This window comes from Bolinopsis microptera, chromosome 1, assembly GCF_026151205.1.
Source record: "Bolinopsis microptera isolate Bmic1 chromosome 1, MBARI_Bmic_1.0, whole genome shotgun sequence".
Lineage (NCBI taxonomy): Eukaryota > Metazoa > Ctenophora > Tentaculata > Lobata > Bolinopsidae > Bolinopsis > Bolinopsis microptera.
In genome coordinates, this window is record NC_087072.1 from 17,989,264 (window position 1) to 18,003,211 (window position 13,948).

At 39.7% G+C, this 13,948-nt stretch overlaps 3 protein-coding genes across 3 annotated transcripts in view; 2 read left to right on the forward strand and 1 right to left on the reverse strand.

Moving 5' to 3' along the window:
* LOC134814162 (DNA (cytosine-5)-methyltransferase 3C-like) overlaps positions 1-13,948 on the forward strand; it is a 90,556-nt gene that overhangs the window by 59,436 nt on the left and 17,172 nt on the right. Inside the window, exons 5-9 of the mRNA XM_063822213.1 lie at positions 7,909-8,114; positions 8,771-8,938; positions 9,133-9,243; positions 9,513-9,646; positions 9,772-9,921. Coding sequence (XP_063678283.1) covers positions 7,909-8,114; positions 8,771-8,938; positions 9,133-9,243; positions 9,513-9,646; positions 9,772-9,921 — 769 coding nt within the window. The remainder of the gene's footprint in view (positions 1-7,908; positions 8,115-8,770; positions 8,939-9,132; positions 9,244-9,512; positions 9,647-9,771; positions 9,922-13,948) is intronic.
* LOC134814231 (ras-related protein Rab-2A-like) overlaps positions 1-13,948 on the reverse strand; it is an 89,962-nt gene that overhangs the window by 44,017 nt on the left and 31,997 nt on the right. The window lies entirely within an intron of this gene.
* LOC134823398 (crustapain-like) lies at positions 10,884-12,369 on the forward strand. Its single transcript, XM_063834856.1, has 2 exons — positions 10,884-11,368; positions 11,673-12,369. Exons 1-2 carry the CDS (start codon positions 10,902-10,904, stop codon positions 12,343-12,345), a joined length of 1,140 nt encoding a protein of 379 aa, XP_063690926.1. The 5' UTR covers positions 10,884-10,901; the 3' UTR covers positions 12,346-12,369.

The following is a 13,948-nucleotide window of genomic DNA, read 5'->3' on the forward strand; positions in this document are numbered from 1 at the left end:
TTGGTGGTAAAAGTTGTTTTAAAACCCCCTGTTGAAAATGTCCCATCCAACCGACAAAAATGCAGCAGCCCCCGAAACTTTCTGAGTCGGATTTTGGGGGCCGTATAAAAAAAGGTTGGTACAAGCTGTTGTAATGTCTATTTTGTTAATCCTGATAAATGAAAATTATTAGTAGGGCCTTAAAAAAAACAATCCTTTTTATAAGAATGTTGTTTTTTCCCAAATGATTTCATTAAACAAAATTTACGATGGTGAAAGCATTCTTTGACTCGTAATGAGAGAACCCGTTGTTGTTTCTTGTAAAAATTTTTTAAACTTTTTTACGAATGTCATAAGAGGGTAGTCTTTGGGGTATGCCTTTTGAGTCTTGCATCCAAAAAACGACCACTGAGAAATGATGACGGTAAAAAACCTTTCAGGAATTTCAACCGGCAGGGTAGAAAACCCGTCTTTTTGTAATGGATAGAAACCTTGTCATTTTTGATTGTTTCCTTGGGTAAGGGGCATTAACGCCCGCAAAAGAAATGATCCATTAAGAAAAAAACTTCCCCAAAAATCCCCTTTAAAAAATTACGTGAAAGCAAATAACTCTAAGCATAGAAATACGCTCAAATCCCGGTATATTTTACATGCAGAATGGATTGAACGTGACGCTACTTAGTTGATTTGCCCACCCCTGCCAAAGGTTTAGAATAAGGCGGTCAAACATTACCGCGGGCCCTCAGATTTTAAATGCAAAAGGGGTCGCTTCAAGTAAATGATCTTATAAATTCATGAAAAATTGAAAGGACCCACTTATTACAAAGACAAAAACGATGGAAGCAGGTGGGAAAAGCTAGGTAATTTTACTTGGTTCTTTAAAATTTCCTTTCGATTGGTTACTCAGTTTCCGCATTTGAAATTATGGGTAGGAACCCCGAGAAATTTTTAAAGTGAATAAGGGGTTTAGGAAACACGAGCTAATTAAAATGGGCCCCGTCAGGTGCCAGTCGACCGCTATTCCCCAAAATTCTATCTTATCTGATTGAGGATCAGGGTGTCATGGGGAGGCTTTGGCTCACTTTGGTAGAAATGAGTTTGGGGGCCGTGGATCCCCTCACCTTCATATGCTTCTCAAAGTTAGTAGGATGCCCCTATACCAGGTGAGAGTCCCATCGAGGAAGTAATAGAATTTATGATAAGTATGTTACAACTCATTATCCAACACTTGAAGAAGATCCAGAGGTTCACAAACTTATAAAGCTTCAGCTGCACTCCCATACAAAAACATGTCAGAAAGGTTGGTAAAGACATATAGCCGATTTCGGGTTTCCCCAAAAACACTTTCTGAGGTTACAAAATTGTCTTAAAGGAAATCAAGAAAATGATGACAAAAAAGTCAAAAAACAACCAAAAGTCTGCTGACAGTGAAACCCAAAGTTGAGGCTCATAACTGCGATCTAGAGATGTCATCTACAAACGTAAAACCTGCAGCGAAAATGTAAATACATACAATCGTCTTCTACTCCTTGCTATACAAGGGAACATGGACGTTCAAATTTGTATGAGTCCGTGGGATGTTGTTAATTACGTTATTTCGTATGCCACCAAAAATGAGAAAGAGGTTTGTGACGCCTTGAAAGATGTTATTAAAAATATTGATCAGCCGAGCAATAAGAACTCTAAAGAAGCCCTTAGACAGCTTGGTAATACTTTTTTAAATTCTAGGTCCGTCTCCGTCCAAGAAGCTATTTTTCGTTGTCTGCCCCAGTTGAGTCTCTCCCATTTCAAACCTTCGGTTCTTTTCATTCCTTCTGACATGCCAGGGGATAGACATGGCATTGTCAAACCTCGTTCTACCCTACAACAGCTGCCAGATGATTCAGAAGATGTGTTCCATAACTCGCTTCTTGACAAATATCTCAATCGTCCTGATGATTTAGAGTCGATCTGCTGGGCTGAATTTGCTTCCTTATACGTTCGGTTAGACAGAAACGTAACTTCTAAAAACAGACACAAAGTAATTACTCTTAAATCTAATCTTGGCCAGATGATAAGGCGAGACTCGCCTCAAGTTATCAGAAGTAACAAAAAGTCTCGCACAAAGCAGCCTGAAAAGTATTACTATTCGAAACTGTGTTTGTACTTTCCGTGGAGAAAGGAAGCTGATCTTATTGGCTCCTTTGCCACTTACCAAGAGTCATTTGCTGAGAATGTTGATGCCATGAAACCCAACATCAAAAAGTTTGAACAATTTGACGACGATACTCTGCAAAAAATGGAAGCTGAAATAAGACAAGAGATCAAAGATTCACTTCTTGATGAAAATAAAAGGGAAGTTCTTGATGGTAGGCATCTTTTCAATCATCCCTTTGAAGGTATTGACATATCGAAGGAGGAAGAGAAGTCTGTGTTCAACGTCACTTACAAGGAGCCCATTGTCACTGACGAACAATACCAACAAATGGTCACCAGTCTCAATGATAAACAGCGCGAACTCTTCAATATTGTAGATCATCACTCTTCCCTGGTTGCACAGGGTCACGAAGTCAATCAGCTTCTTCATTTTGTTAGTGGTGCTGGCGGAGTAGGTAAAAGTTTTCTCATAAAATGTATGCGCTCCTGTATCTCACGCAAGTTCCCAGACAGTATCATTAAACCTAGGGTTGCTGTTGCAGCTAGCACAGGTGTTGCTGCAGCTCTCATTGACGGTCAAACTGTTCACCAACTCCTTCAGTTAGATTGTCAAGAGGGCGGGAGAATCCAACCTAAACCACTTAATCCAAAAAAGAAGATGCAAATGAGGAGGTTCTTTCAGCATGTAAGGTATATCATTATAGATGAAGTGTCCATGGTAGGTAACACAAACCTCAACCAGATTAATTCACGGTTGAATGAAATATTTGGGGTTCCTCCTGAAACCACAATCTTTGGGGGAATCAACGTTATCTTCAGTGGTGACCTTCATCAGATTCCTGCGGTTCAACAAACTATGGTGTTTGAGACTAAAGGTATCGCTGCTCTTGGGCCTAACATTTGGAAGGATTCAATTACATTTTCTGAGCTAACGGACATAGTTAGAGCAAAGGGTGACAGTCAGTTCACGGAACTCTGTCACAGGCTTAGGGTAGGAGAGCACACCCCAGAGGATATTGAGTTGCTGGGTTCAAGGGTTGTTGAGAAACAGCCTAAACCTGCTGAAATCATGGACTCAATGGTCATTTATCCAACCAATAGGCAGTGCAATAGTCACAATCAGGAGTGTGTTCAAGAATTGAGCAAAACCTCTTCAATAGTTAATGTTGTTGCTCAAGACAGATTCTCCAATGAAGTTTTCAACAAATCTTCTAATTTTGGCGACAAAGTTTACGACAAAATGAACAAGAAACCCCAAGATTACACGACTGATGATGTGAACAAAACTGCTGGGTTACCAACTTCATTAAATATTGGTCCAGGAGCTAGGGTCATGGTGCGTGTTAATATTGACACCCCTGACAAAATTGTTAACGGTGTGACTGGGACTGTCCACAGTTTCCAACTCCAAAACGGCAAATCTGTAAAGGACGGTTCATGCAGTGCTAGAGACATTCGGCATGTTAATGTTATGTTTGATGATGTTAACGTCGGCAGAACCATAAAACATCATTGTGACAATTGCTGCGCTAACAATTGCACCAAGGCTGGCACTGTTCCAATTAAGCCCGTGGAAAAGGAATTTATCTCCAAAAAGAATAGTAAAACATGGCTGAAACGCTATCAAATTCCGATGGTTCTCTCTTGGGCATGCACTGTTCACAAAGTTCAGGGTTTGACTTTGAACAAAGCATATGTATTCCTCGCTGGAGCATCAAAAGGTCACTCATGGCAGTCAGGCATGGCATACACTGCTATCTCTAGGTTAACATCTCTCCTTGGTCTGCACTTCATATCTTTTGACCCCAGGCAAATTCGCACATCTAAGAAAGTTGTAGATGAGTATGCTCGACTACGTGATGTTCCTAAATTTTGTGTTCTCCTCCAAGGTAATAATGTTCCTGCAGCTACTTGTGAAGAAGTTTTAATAATGAGTCCCCATACCATCTGATCCCATCACTCTTCCCTGCAGTAAACCATGTAATGTGTCATCTTCTCCCCACAACACCATCATCAACTCGCCTCCTGTATTAAAACGCCACATACCTTTTTCTCCATTAGCGGATCTTACGAAGAAACATTTCAAGGCTACCTCATTATATTCTCCGCTCTCTATGATGTCTCCACAGCCTACTACTGGTCTCAAACGTCCTTTACCAAACTCTCCTCAAGTTCCAGCAAGTCCACTTCTAAGTAAACATCTCAAAACGACAAAGTCTCTTTCTCCTTTATACAATGCAGATGTGGTCAACAATCCGGTTATGCAAGTTCCTACCAGTTATCCACAAGTTATCTCTGAAACTGTTGGCAGGGCACATGTCATTGATTTTTTGGGTCATCCTCAATCGGCAGAAACTGCAACTTTATTACAATCTTTGGGATTCTCAGTCAATGCCTCCTTTGCTAATATCCAGGTTAATTCCAGTTGTGGTTACATCGCCTCTAGAGTCATTTCTAAACTGAAGTCCTTCCTTTCGACAGGCCAGTCATGGTTTAACGCATCACTATTCGACTGTAACTATTGGGGAGCCTCGGATTTTGAGACAGACATATGTGCACTAGGTAATCATGCTCTTAACATTTCCGGCACAAGTCCCGTATTCCTTTCAGAAACTAATTGCCTTGATCTTATTCCTATTTACTCGCTACATTTTCACAATTTATTATTTATACATAGAAATGATTATCTTTCCAATGTAGAACCTCCCCATAGTAAGTCTACGTTCAAAGCCCGCATCATACACCTTTGGGATAAGTTTAAGTCTAACGCACAGGTCCTTCCCCCAACCTTATTTATAGTTAATACAGACGATGGTCATGGCGTTCATTGGTATACTGTTATTTTAGAAATTGGCTCTGCGCACTCCCCATCTCATGAATTGTAATTTCATCCTCGGCATTGTGAATGTTAGCCCTTGCACTTATAAATAATCTTACACTCTAGCTCTCATTCACTTGCAATTTATAACAATCACGAACACCACTCACCCCATACCTATCCTAGAACTTTCACAACACCATACCAGTGCTGTTGTAACGTGACTTCTTGCGGTGTGAACAGTGTAGTCAGCCTTACATTCTTACACTCGAGGTTCTGATTACACAGGTAATACAGTCGCGTTTTTAAACCAATAATCTTTTTTGTCGCCTATAATAATGCTTTACATTGATAATACTAATTAGTTTCAATTACCTATTCACCGTTACGGTTTAAATGCCAATAAATTTAGTACATATTAATGTTCCTTTCAACATAGTTCCTCCTAACATTATTCGTTTTTCAGGAAGTTAGACGTACAACAGGACACTGAAGTTTAAGACAGAAGCTATAACAACAATTATAACATTACATATTACTACTATTCTACAATTCAATCAACATTATCTTATATAATTATATCTACGTTAATTTATGCTCTCCATAATTAACCAATTTCTATTATCACATTAGCAATAAATGACATGCACATACTACATTTTCCATTTAACTTGCACTCTAACTTTACATTTGTTTTACTGCAGCTATTTAATCGATATACTTTTGTTACTTTATAATTTTCAATATGTCATAAATGTCATGTTATTATCTCATAATATATCTTTAAACCCCTGTAATATCTCAGTTATCAGATAAGATTGGATGCATTATCATATGTTAGCAAAGAGGTTCGTCCGAGCAATTTACCCGTGGGATTGTCACGTGCTAACGGAAACTGGGAAGAGTGGTTAACTGCGTGTGGTTATTGTACCTCACTATCAACTGTTCTCAGGCTAATTACCTCACCTCATTCTCCACATCTACATAAAAGGGAAGGTGTTTCTATACTTTTTTAATATAATAATACAATTATTATGCACATTAAGTTTTCTCACGCTTTCATTCAAGATTGCTTCACCACTTTTGATTTAATATTCATATAATGTAGATGTAATATTACGCACGGGACAATTACAACTTATTTCCTTTCAGATCAGTTGCTTGCTGTTTTCCAGTCTTCACATTCAGTTTCACAACTGTCAACAGTTCCTTTCATGCCATAGGCTCGCTTATAGATAAAAATGCCGTCTCCGGATCAGCCCTCCTTGACAGTTGACTCTATCATATCACAATCCATGAAATGGTTCGTAAATTAAACATTATCGTTCTATTAGTGTTCATATTTAATTATATTGGAAAAATTCTCCATTTTTCTCTGTCACCCTATGATTCCGAAGTTATATAATATACCTTATTTCAACCTATATTAGTGTTATAATCATGCAAACGCATGAAAAACTAATTGAATAATTCACTGATTTCAGAGCAGCTGTGAACACAATTTTGTCAAAACGTAACGCACACCATCGGCTGCTGATTGAGTGATATTACTTCCTAATTCACAGATCTCCAAATCTACTACTTTACACTAACCTAGCGAGACAATGGAATGAACACTTCATCTTACTGAACTAATTAACATACTGGACATTGAGACTTGAATTCCAATAATTGGTATCATTGAAGTATGACTAAAACACATCATTTAATCTTGTATAACCACTAATTAGAAAGTGGAACAGAGGGACCAGTTTTATGCACAACATGATAATATTTAATAATATGTTCTCTTCCTTAACTATTTCACCGGAACCTAGATTATATCGTGTATCATTTTTCTCTGCCACAGAGTTGCGCGTTGTTATGGCAACTTTGATCTTAACGTTTGCGGAGGAACATTCAAATTAAATCTACACGCAATATTTCAGAGTACAGTCGCGCGGCTTATCAGTAAAATTAATTAAATTACCTTAACGCGCGCACTGTGTCTGAACAACATTAATTTTCCTCGATGCACAACTATTATCAATTATATTCCTTTAGCATCCACAGACAACTAAACTCGCGGCACCTCCAAACTTGAGCTAATTAACAATTACATTAAGCTGGTCCGGCCCACTCTAATTGCATTGTCTGACCTGAGGTTCAGGTACAACGATCAACTTTTATTTTGGTTTAATGTAACTATTCACAATTCAGCTAGTCAATTAAGCCAATTCACGTGACACAAGGAAGGAAAATTAATTGAAGGCCAATGTATTATATAATGAAATTTGAAGAGTTTTAAGTTGGTGCAAGTGGATGGAAATCTAGCGTCCGCCGACAGCCGAACAAACGGGCGCAATTCTTGTTTCACACTGCACTAGTTTAAGAAGTGGTAAGTTAGTGTGAGCTCACCAGAAGGTTGAAGGCCGATATATTTTACGGTATTAATATTAAAGAACGGATATCAGCGTGGACTATCCTGATTACATGCTTACTAAAACATTGCGATGTTTATTTACTGAGCTCAAAGTAATCAGGAGATCAGCAATAGAGTGATGATTGTGGATAATAATAACCACATCCACACGTCTGATGTGCTTTGTAATGTGTAATGTGCCTTAAAACATCATTAATTCCTCTCTTTGAAGGCTAAAGACTGTAATATGATGATGATATCACTTTCCCATATCAATAAATGTGTACTGTGTACTGTACTGTGTGATGTACTGTGTGCTGTACTTTTTTGCTGTACTTTTTTGCTGTACTGTGTGTTGTACTGTGTGCTGTACTGTGTGCTATACTATGTGCTGTACTGTGTGCTGCACTGTGTGCTGTACTGTGTGCTGTACTGTGTGTTGTAATGTGTGCTGTACTGTGTGCTGTACTGTGTGCTGCACTGTGTGCTGTACTGTATGCTGTATTGTGTGCTGTACTATGTACTATACGTAGTTTTGATAGTACATAACTTATATAACACCCACACTCCACAGGGTCCTACTGCTCTGTATGTAACGAAGGAGGAAGTTTGTTTATATGTGACGAGTCCCAGTGTGGTCGCCCCTACTGTCACGCCTGTATAACCCGGGTATGTGGGCCCCACTCTCTGGAAATGGTGGAGAAATCTGATCCGTGGTTATGTGTGCTGTGTAACCCCGCTGGGAAGGAGGGGAACCTGGTGAAACGACCGGATTGGCAGGTAACCTTACTGGGATATGTATCATTATAATGGGTAATTAGTGGGTAATTAGTGTGTAATTGTTGTGGTGATTAGTGTGAAGCTGTAATTGTTTGGGGGTGTAAAAGGAGAGGGCTTTTTGGAGCATTGACTTTGCAGTTTGGAGAATAGGCTGCTGTAAGGCTTCGTGTATAATTGTAGTGCTGTATAACAATACCCACAACGACTCATGATATATTACATGTCTATGATATATATACGTGACTCAACCAAAGTTCAGAGTGTAAGGTCAAATTTCAGTACGGAACAAGTTCGACCTGTCTCCTTTCTAAGAGTTGGTATGTGTGTGTGTCCTTTAGTAAAACCCGCCAAAAACACATATTCTAATATATAACTAAGAAGGGAGAATTAGTAAGGCCCTGGTAAAAACAGATTTAGGGCCCTTGTTAGGGGACCTTTTTGAACTGTTACATCTTATACGAGGATGGCTTGTGTTATGTTGCCATAGTTACTTAACATTTATAGCTTAAATAGTGTATACTGTATAGTCGTGGTCTGTAGACTGTTTTTCTGCTTAGAATGGTCGTAATGGTTTGTTAGTTTTTTATTTTAATGATCCATAACATAAAATATGGAAAACATTTAAAGAAAATATGTACATTAAACAATAATACCAGGAGAGATTACAAGGATTGTTGACCCGGCGAGTAGCAGGAGAGGAAGAGTACGCTACTCCGGACCCTCCCCCCATACTCCCCATCTCACAGCGACCACGGTTACGTGTACTCAGCTTGTTTGATGGTATTTCTACTGGACTTGTCTGCCTGAAAAACATTGGATTTCAGGTCAGAATTTAATCAAGACGTTTCATCAGTAACATTTTTAACACTCAATTAGTAGATACGGGCTACATTAACTCATATTAACATCACATATTTCTCGAAGTACTAATATTTTCTAACGTACTTTAACCTGACTATTTCAAGATTAAACCCCGAGATGATGTTGTAAGAATGTTCATCTGTTGACCCTCTCACAGATAGAGTCGTATATGAGCAGTGAGATAGACGACGACGCTCTAAAGGTATCACGGCTCCACCACCCTGAAGTGGTTCAGATCGGAGACATCACCTCCCTCACCCCTCAACGGGTACTTGTTATAATGTTATCACCCACGTCCCACATACACTGTTGGGGGATACCGGCCAAATATAATGGCGTGATTTTGTTATCTTCTTAAACCCACACCTTACTCCTTGATTCATCCGTGTTTTCATTTAGTTGTGATATCATAAAGAGAATCACCTTGTTAACTTATGATTACCCGTGGACCATGGTAATACCTACGCAGCCACTCCAATTGAAATAAAATAGAATAACATGTAATGATGATTTTAAGTAAAACAAAGATATTATCAGATATCGGAGCTAGGACCATTTGATCTGGTGATGGGCGGGAGTCCCTGTAACGACCTCTCTAATGTCAACCCAGCTAGAAAGGGAATCTACCAGGGAACCGGCAAACTCTTCTTCGAGTTCTACAGAATCCTCAGGTGGGGTGAAATTGTACTTAATTTTAATTAATTAACTCTTGGGTGAGCGGTTTCTTTGTCAAACTAAAACGATGATCATGCTGTGAACAATCAATGTCTCTCTTGTAACGGACCGCCCCTCATAGCTACGTGAAGGAGACAGCAGGAGAGAGACCTTTGTTCTGGATGTTTGAGAATGTGGTGTCCATGTCACGACAAGATAAGAGTTGTATTTCCCGGTTTCTACAGTGTACACCCGCTGTTATCAACGCTAAACATCTCTCCTGTATGAGCAGGTATTACTATCAATGCCAATAAATGGAATACATTCGCCCCATTTCGTAATCAATTACGTGACGCGTGCTGTCTAGGACTCTAGCTGGGGCGGTTATGTCCAGAATTGTTTTAACTTGTTATGCTTATGTAAATACTGATAGCTGGATAATATCCGGTTGGAGAAAGGTTAAAGCTAAAATAAAGCGTTTATGGTGTCATTCTAATTTAGTGACCTTTCAAATTTATAGCTTCTAGGACCTACAGATACTAATATTACTCAGTTAATTGAGACTAAATGATGATGATCTGTGACATCTAAGCCTGGCCTGTCACCGACTTTAAGCTGTTTCTTCTAACCTAATTACTCCGGATGCCAATTGTTGAATCTCCGAAAACCTAAAAGCGAGGATAGGCAGTTAGACTCCAGCCTATGATGAATAGCGGCCAACTTACGGTTGAAAATCTGGGGTAACATAATGATTCTACTCATTTCCATTCCTCTCTCTACTAAGCTGTGTCCTCTCTCGTTAATTTGGTCCGAGGATCAACTCAAAAAATTGTATCTTATTTTACAGAATTATTGATGATAATGATCTTTGACTTTAAAGCTTGGCCTGATACCATATGATAAGGCTATTCATTAAATTGCATATAAAATAGTGAGAGAAATTCTGAAATAAAATTATGAGAGCTGTAGAATTAAATAGGAGCCTTTGCCTTCATGGCATTTGCTCGACAAGTTAAGCTAAAATATTGTGGCAAGAACAAAAGATATCCAGCTATGGAATCCTCAAATATGGTCTAAATTAAATCATATTCAGCGAAGAGAAAGTTTTTTGAAAATTAGACTCGCTTTAATGCAGTTCGGAGGTGCTAAATCTTGAAGTAACGCTAAAAAAATAGACGTGTACCATCTGCCTCAGTAACCCTGACCCTGTGATGTCAGTATAAATACCCCCTCCATCTTAACTACTTCATCACTACGACAAATCATCTCAACATGAAGGTTCTTATTTTCCTGACTCTAGCTGGCCTCGCTACCGCAATCGACTACGAGCACGTGCTCCAGTCTCCTGGAGAACTCAAGAACCTGTTCAATGAGTTCAATCTTAAGTTTGCCAAGGCTTTCTCTCCCTCTGAAGGACCCATGAGAATGAGGCTGTTCAGGAACGATCTGAAGCAGATCGTCAGGCTCAACAAGGAACACGAGTGGGTCTCAGGAATCAACCAGTTCACAGCCATGATAGTTGCTGAGAAACAACAACACCTCGGACTGAACATCTCCTTCTCTGCCCCCGCCCCTGAAGAGGAACTTGTCCTGTCCTCTCTCCCCGCTGCCACCGCCAAAGACTGGAGAAAGGAAGGAAAGGTTGCAGCTGTTAAGAACCAGGGTGGTTGTGGATCTTGCTGGGCTTTCTCTGCTGTCGGAGCTGTTGAGACCAACTATGTACGTTCTTCATTGAAGTAGTCAGTAAAACAAGGACATTATACTATGTGTGGGGACTACGGACCCCATCATAACCCATTTCAAATTTGCCGCCTGGTTACATAGCACTGAAATACAATATAATTCAATATACAAATTCAAAGCAATGTAATCATAGTACACACCAGCCCAGACGCTCAACATTTTCTAATACAGATTCCAAAAAGGCACACAAAATAACAAAAGGTAATACTAATAATATAGAAATGTACACATACAAGAACTGGCGTTCAAATAATGCCAGTACATGCTAGAGCATGTTAAACAGAGAACAAAATACTAAAGTGAAAGTGATGCTGCTATCCAGACCGGAAAAAGGAAGCAGTTTGCTGAGCAGGAGTACCTCGACTGTACTTACAGCAGCAGCAGAGACGGATGCAAGGGAGGATGGTACTTCGAGGCTTGGTCCTACTCCGCTAAGGCCGGACGTCTTGCAACTCTGGCTGCTGCACCCTACAAGGCTAAAGACGGATCTTGCTCTTACGACAGAGTTCACAACGGATTCATTGCTGCCAAAATCACTGGATCCAAAAGGGTCTCCAGAGGAGAGGGAAGCATGATCCATGCTATGAACTCTGGTGCTGTGTCTGTCGCTTACGAGGTCACTGACGAATTCTTCAAGTACCAAGAGGGGATCATCCGTGATAACACTTGCAAAAGTTATGCTAACCATGCTGTCACAGCCGTAGGGTACACCCACTCTGCAATGATCGTAAAGAACTCATGGGGAGCCTGGGGAATGAAAGGATATTTCTACACCGCCAGAGGACATCACGGTTGTGAGATCTACAACCACGGAAATGTGCCTACCTGGAAATCAACTGGAAAGTCAGACACTGATGCTGATTACGTCCCTGTTGAAGATGAAGACTGCAAGGGAACTAACGCTGATGGCTGTCCCTGTGGAACAGTGAGGTGCAGCAATGGATCCTGCAAACACGCTCACATGTGCCACTAAAGAATCTGCCAGAAGAAGTCAAGATTTATGCAATGAATTGTGATTGGTTCTCATTATTCAATGGTTAAATTTAAAATAAAAACTGTTTCTTATCTTGAATCTTTGAAAACCAAAAATTCCAAAAAAGGAAAAAAATCTCCAAATTCAATCTTTGCTGAATCGCGGCTTGAGAAGTTAAGCACCACCCTAAAGAAATTTGAAAAAAGGTTGCTTTATAATTTGTATATAAATTATAATTATGACCATTCCAAACATTGTGCACATATTCGGAAGCTTCTGTGACTTTTCTAGCCTAATTTTTATCTAACACTTATTTTACTTCGGACATTCCAACAGCCACATTGTTACACAAGTGTAACCAGCCAATTACAGTAAGCCGAAGGATTCAATTATACATTAGGCCAGTGACAGTTAAGGTAGTATGTATCATACTTTCTTCGCCCGAGACTTTACTGCAATGAGCAGCTCCTCATTTAACCCTCACACCTGATTTCTCGAGTACTTGGCTGAGTGGACCGGGGGGCTGCATAGATCACTCAGAATCCTTAGCTGAGCGTCAACGACGCTCACCCCATGGCTGGTAGCTCAGCTGGGAATCGAACCTGGTACCTCTCGATAAACAAGCAGGAAGATTTACCAACTGAGCCACCCAGCCATTAAAATTTATAACCTCAAAGTCAGGAAAATTGACCAAAAATATCAACGATTGTCAATTGTTTCAAAAAAAATTAAAATATGCCGATTCATGATGGTCTGAGCACTTTCATTCACCTGCCATAATATTATGACCATTGCAGTCATTTTGCACCCTGCTGAGTTGCTGAATGACAGAAACAAACAAAGTTTGTTCTTAGGGCGCCTGGATAAAATATGCTCTAGCTAGTTGTGACCATCAGATCTACTTTACGACTCTTTGTTCCAGGGGCTATAAACATCACATTCCTACACTCGAATTAGTGTTCATTGTACAAGTATCTATCAAACGGCGGTATATAGCAGGGATATCTGCAGCGGTCAGACTATATGCAGACAGACTGCAGTATGTGATCAGTCTCTGACCGGTCTATGATCCTAGCTAACGTGTTACATGATGGAAACATTACTGATCTTGTCAAGTTGAGTTCTTGCACAATGTCATATCTTTGACTCGAGAGAGGTTTGGTTGACAACGGAGCAGAATAGAAGTTTTATTTGATAAAGACATAATTAGTTATTATCGTTGTAAACTATCGTTTTTGATTAAAAAATGATGTCATTATTTATATGAGAATCAAGAAAAACCTCAGATGCTACCAACTTCGTCAACAACTAAAAATGTCTCTCCTTATCTTCTTTCTGGAGATTGCCTCAAGATGAATTGCGGCAGAGTAGCTAGGTGAGTGTCTTGGTGTCGGTCAGGATTCACGGCGTAGTCCCTAGCATGGCTACTGGTCAAACTGCAAACTCGGTTCATGTCCAAATTATTATACATATTCTTTTCCTTTTTTTGGGATTTTGGCTGGTTACACTTGTGTAACAATGTGGCTGTTGGAATTTCCGAAGTAAAATAAGTGTTAGATAAAAATTTGGCTAGAAAAGTCACAGAAGCTTCCGAATATCATGT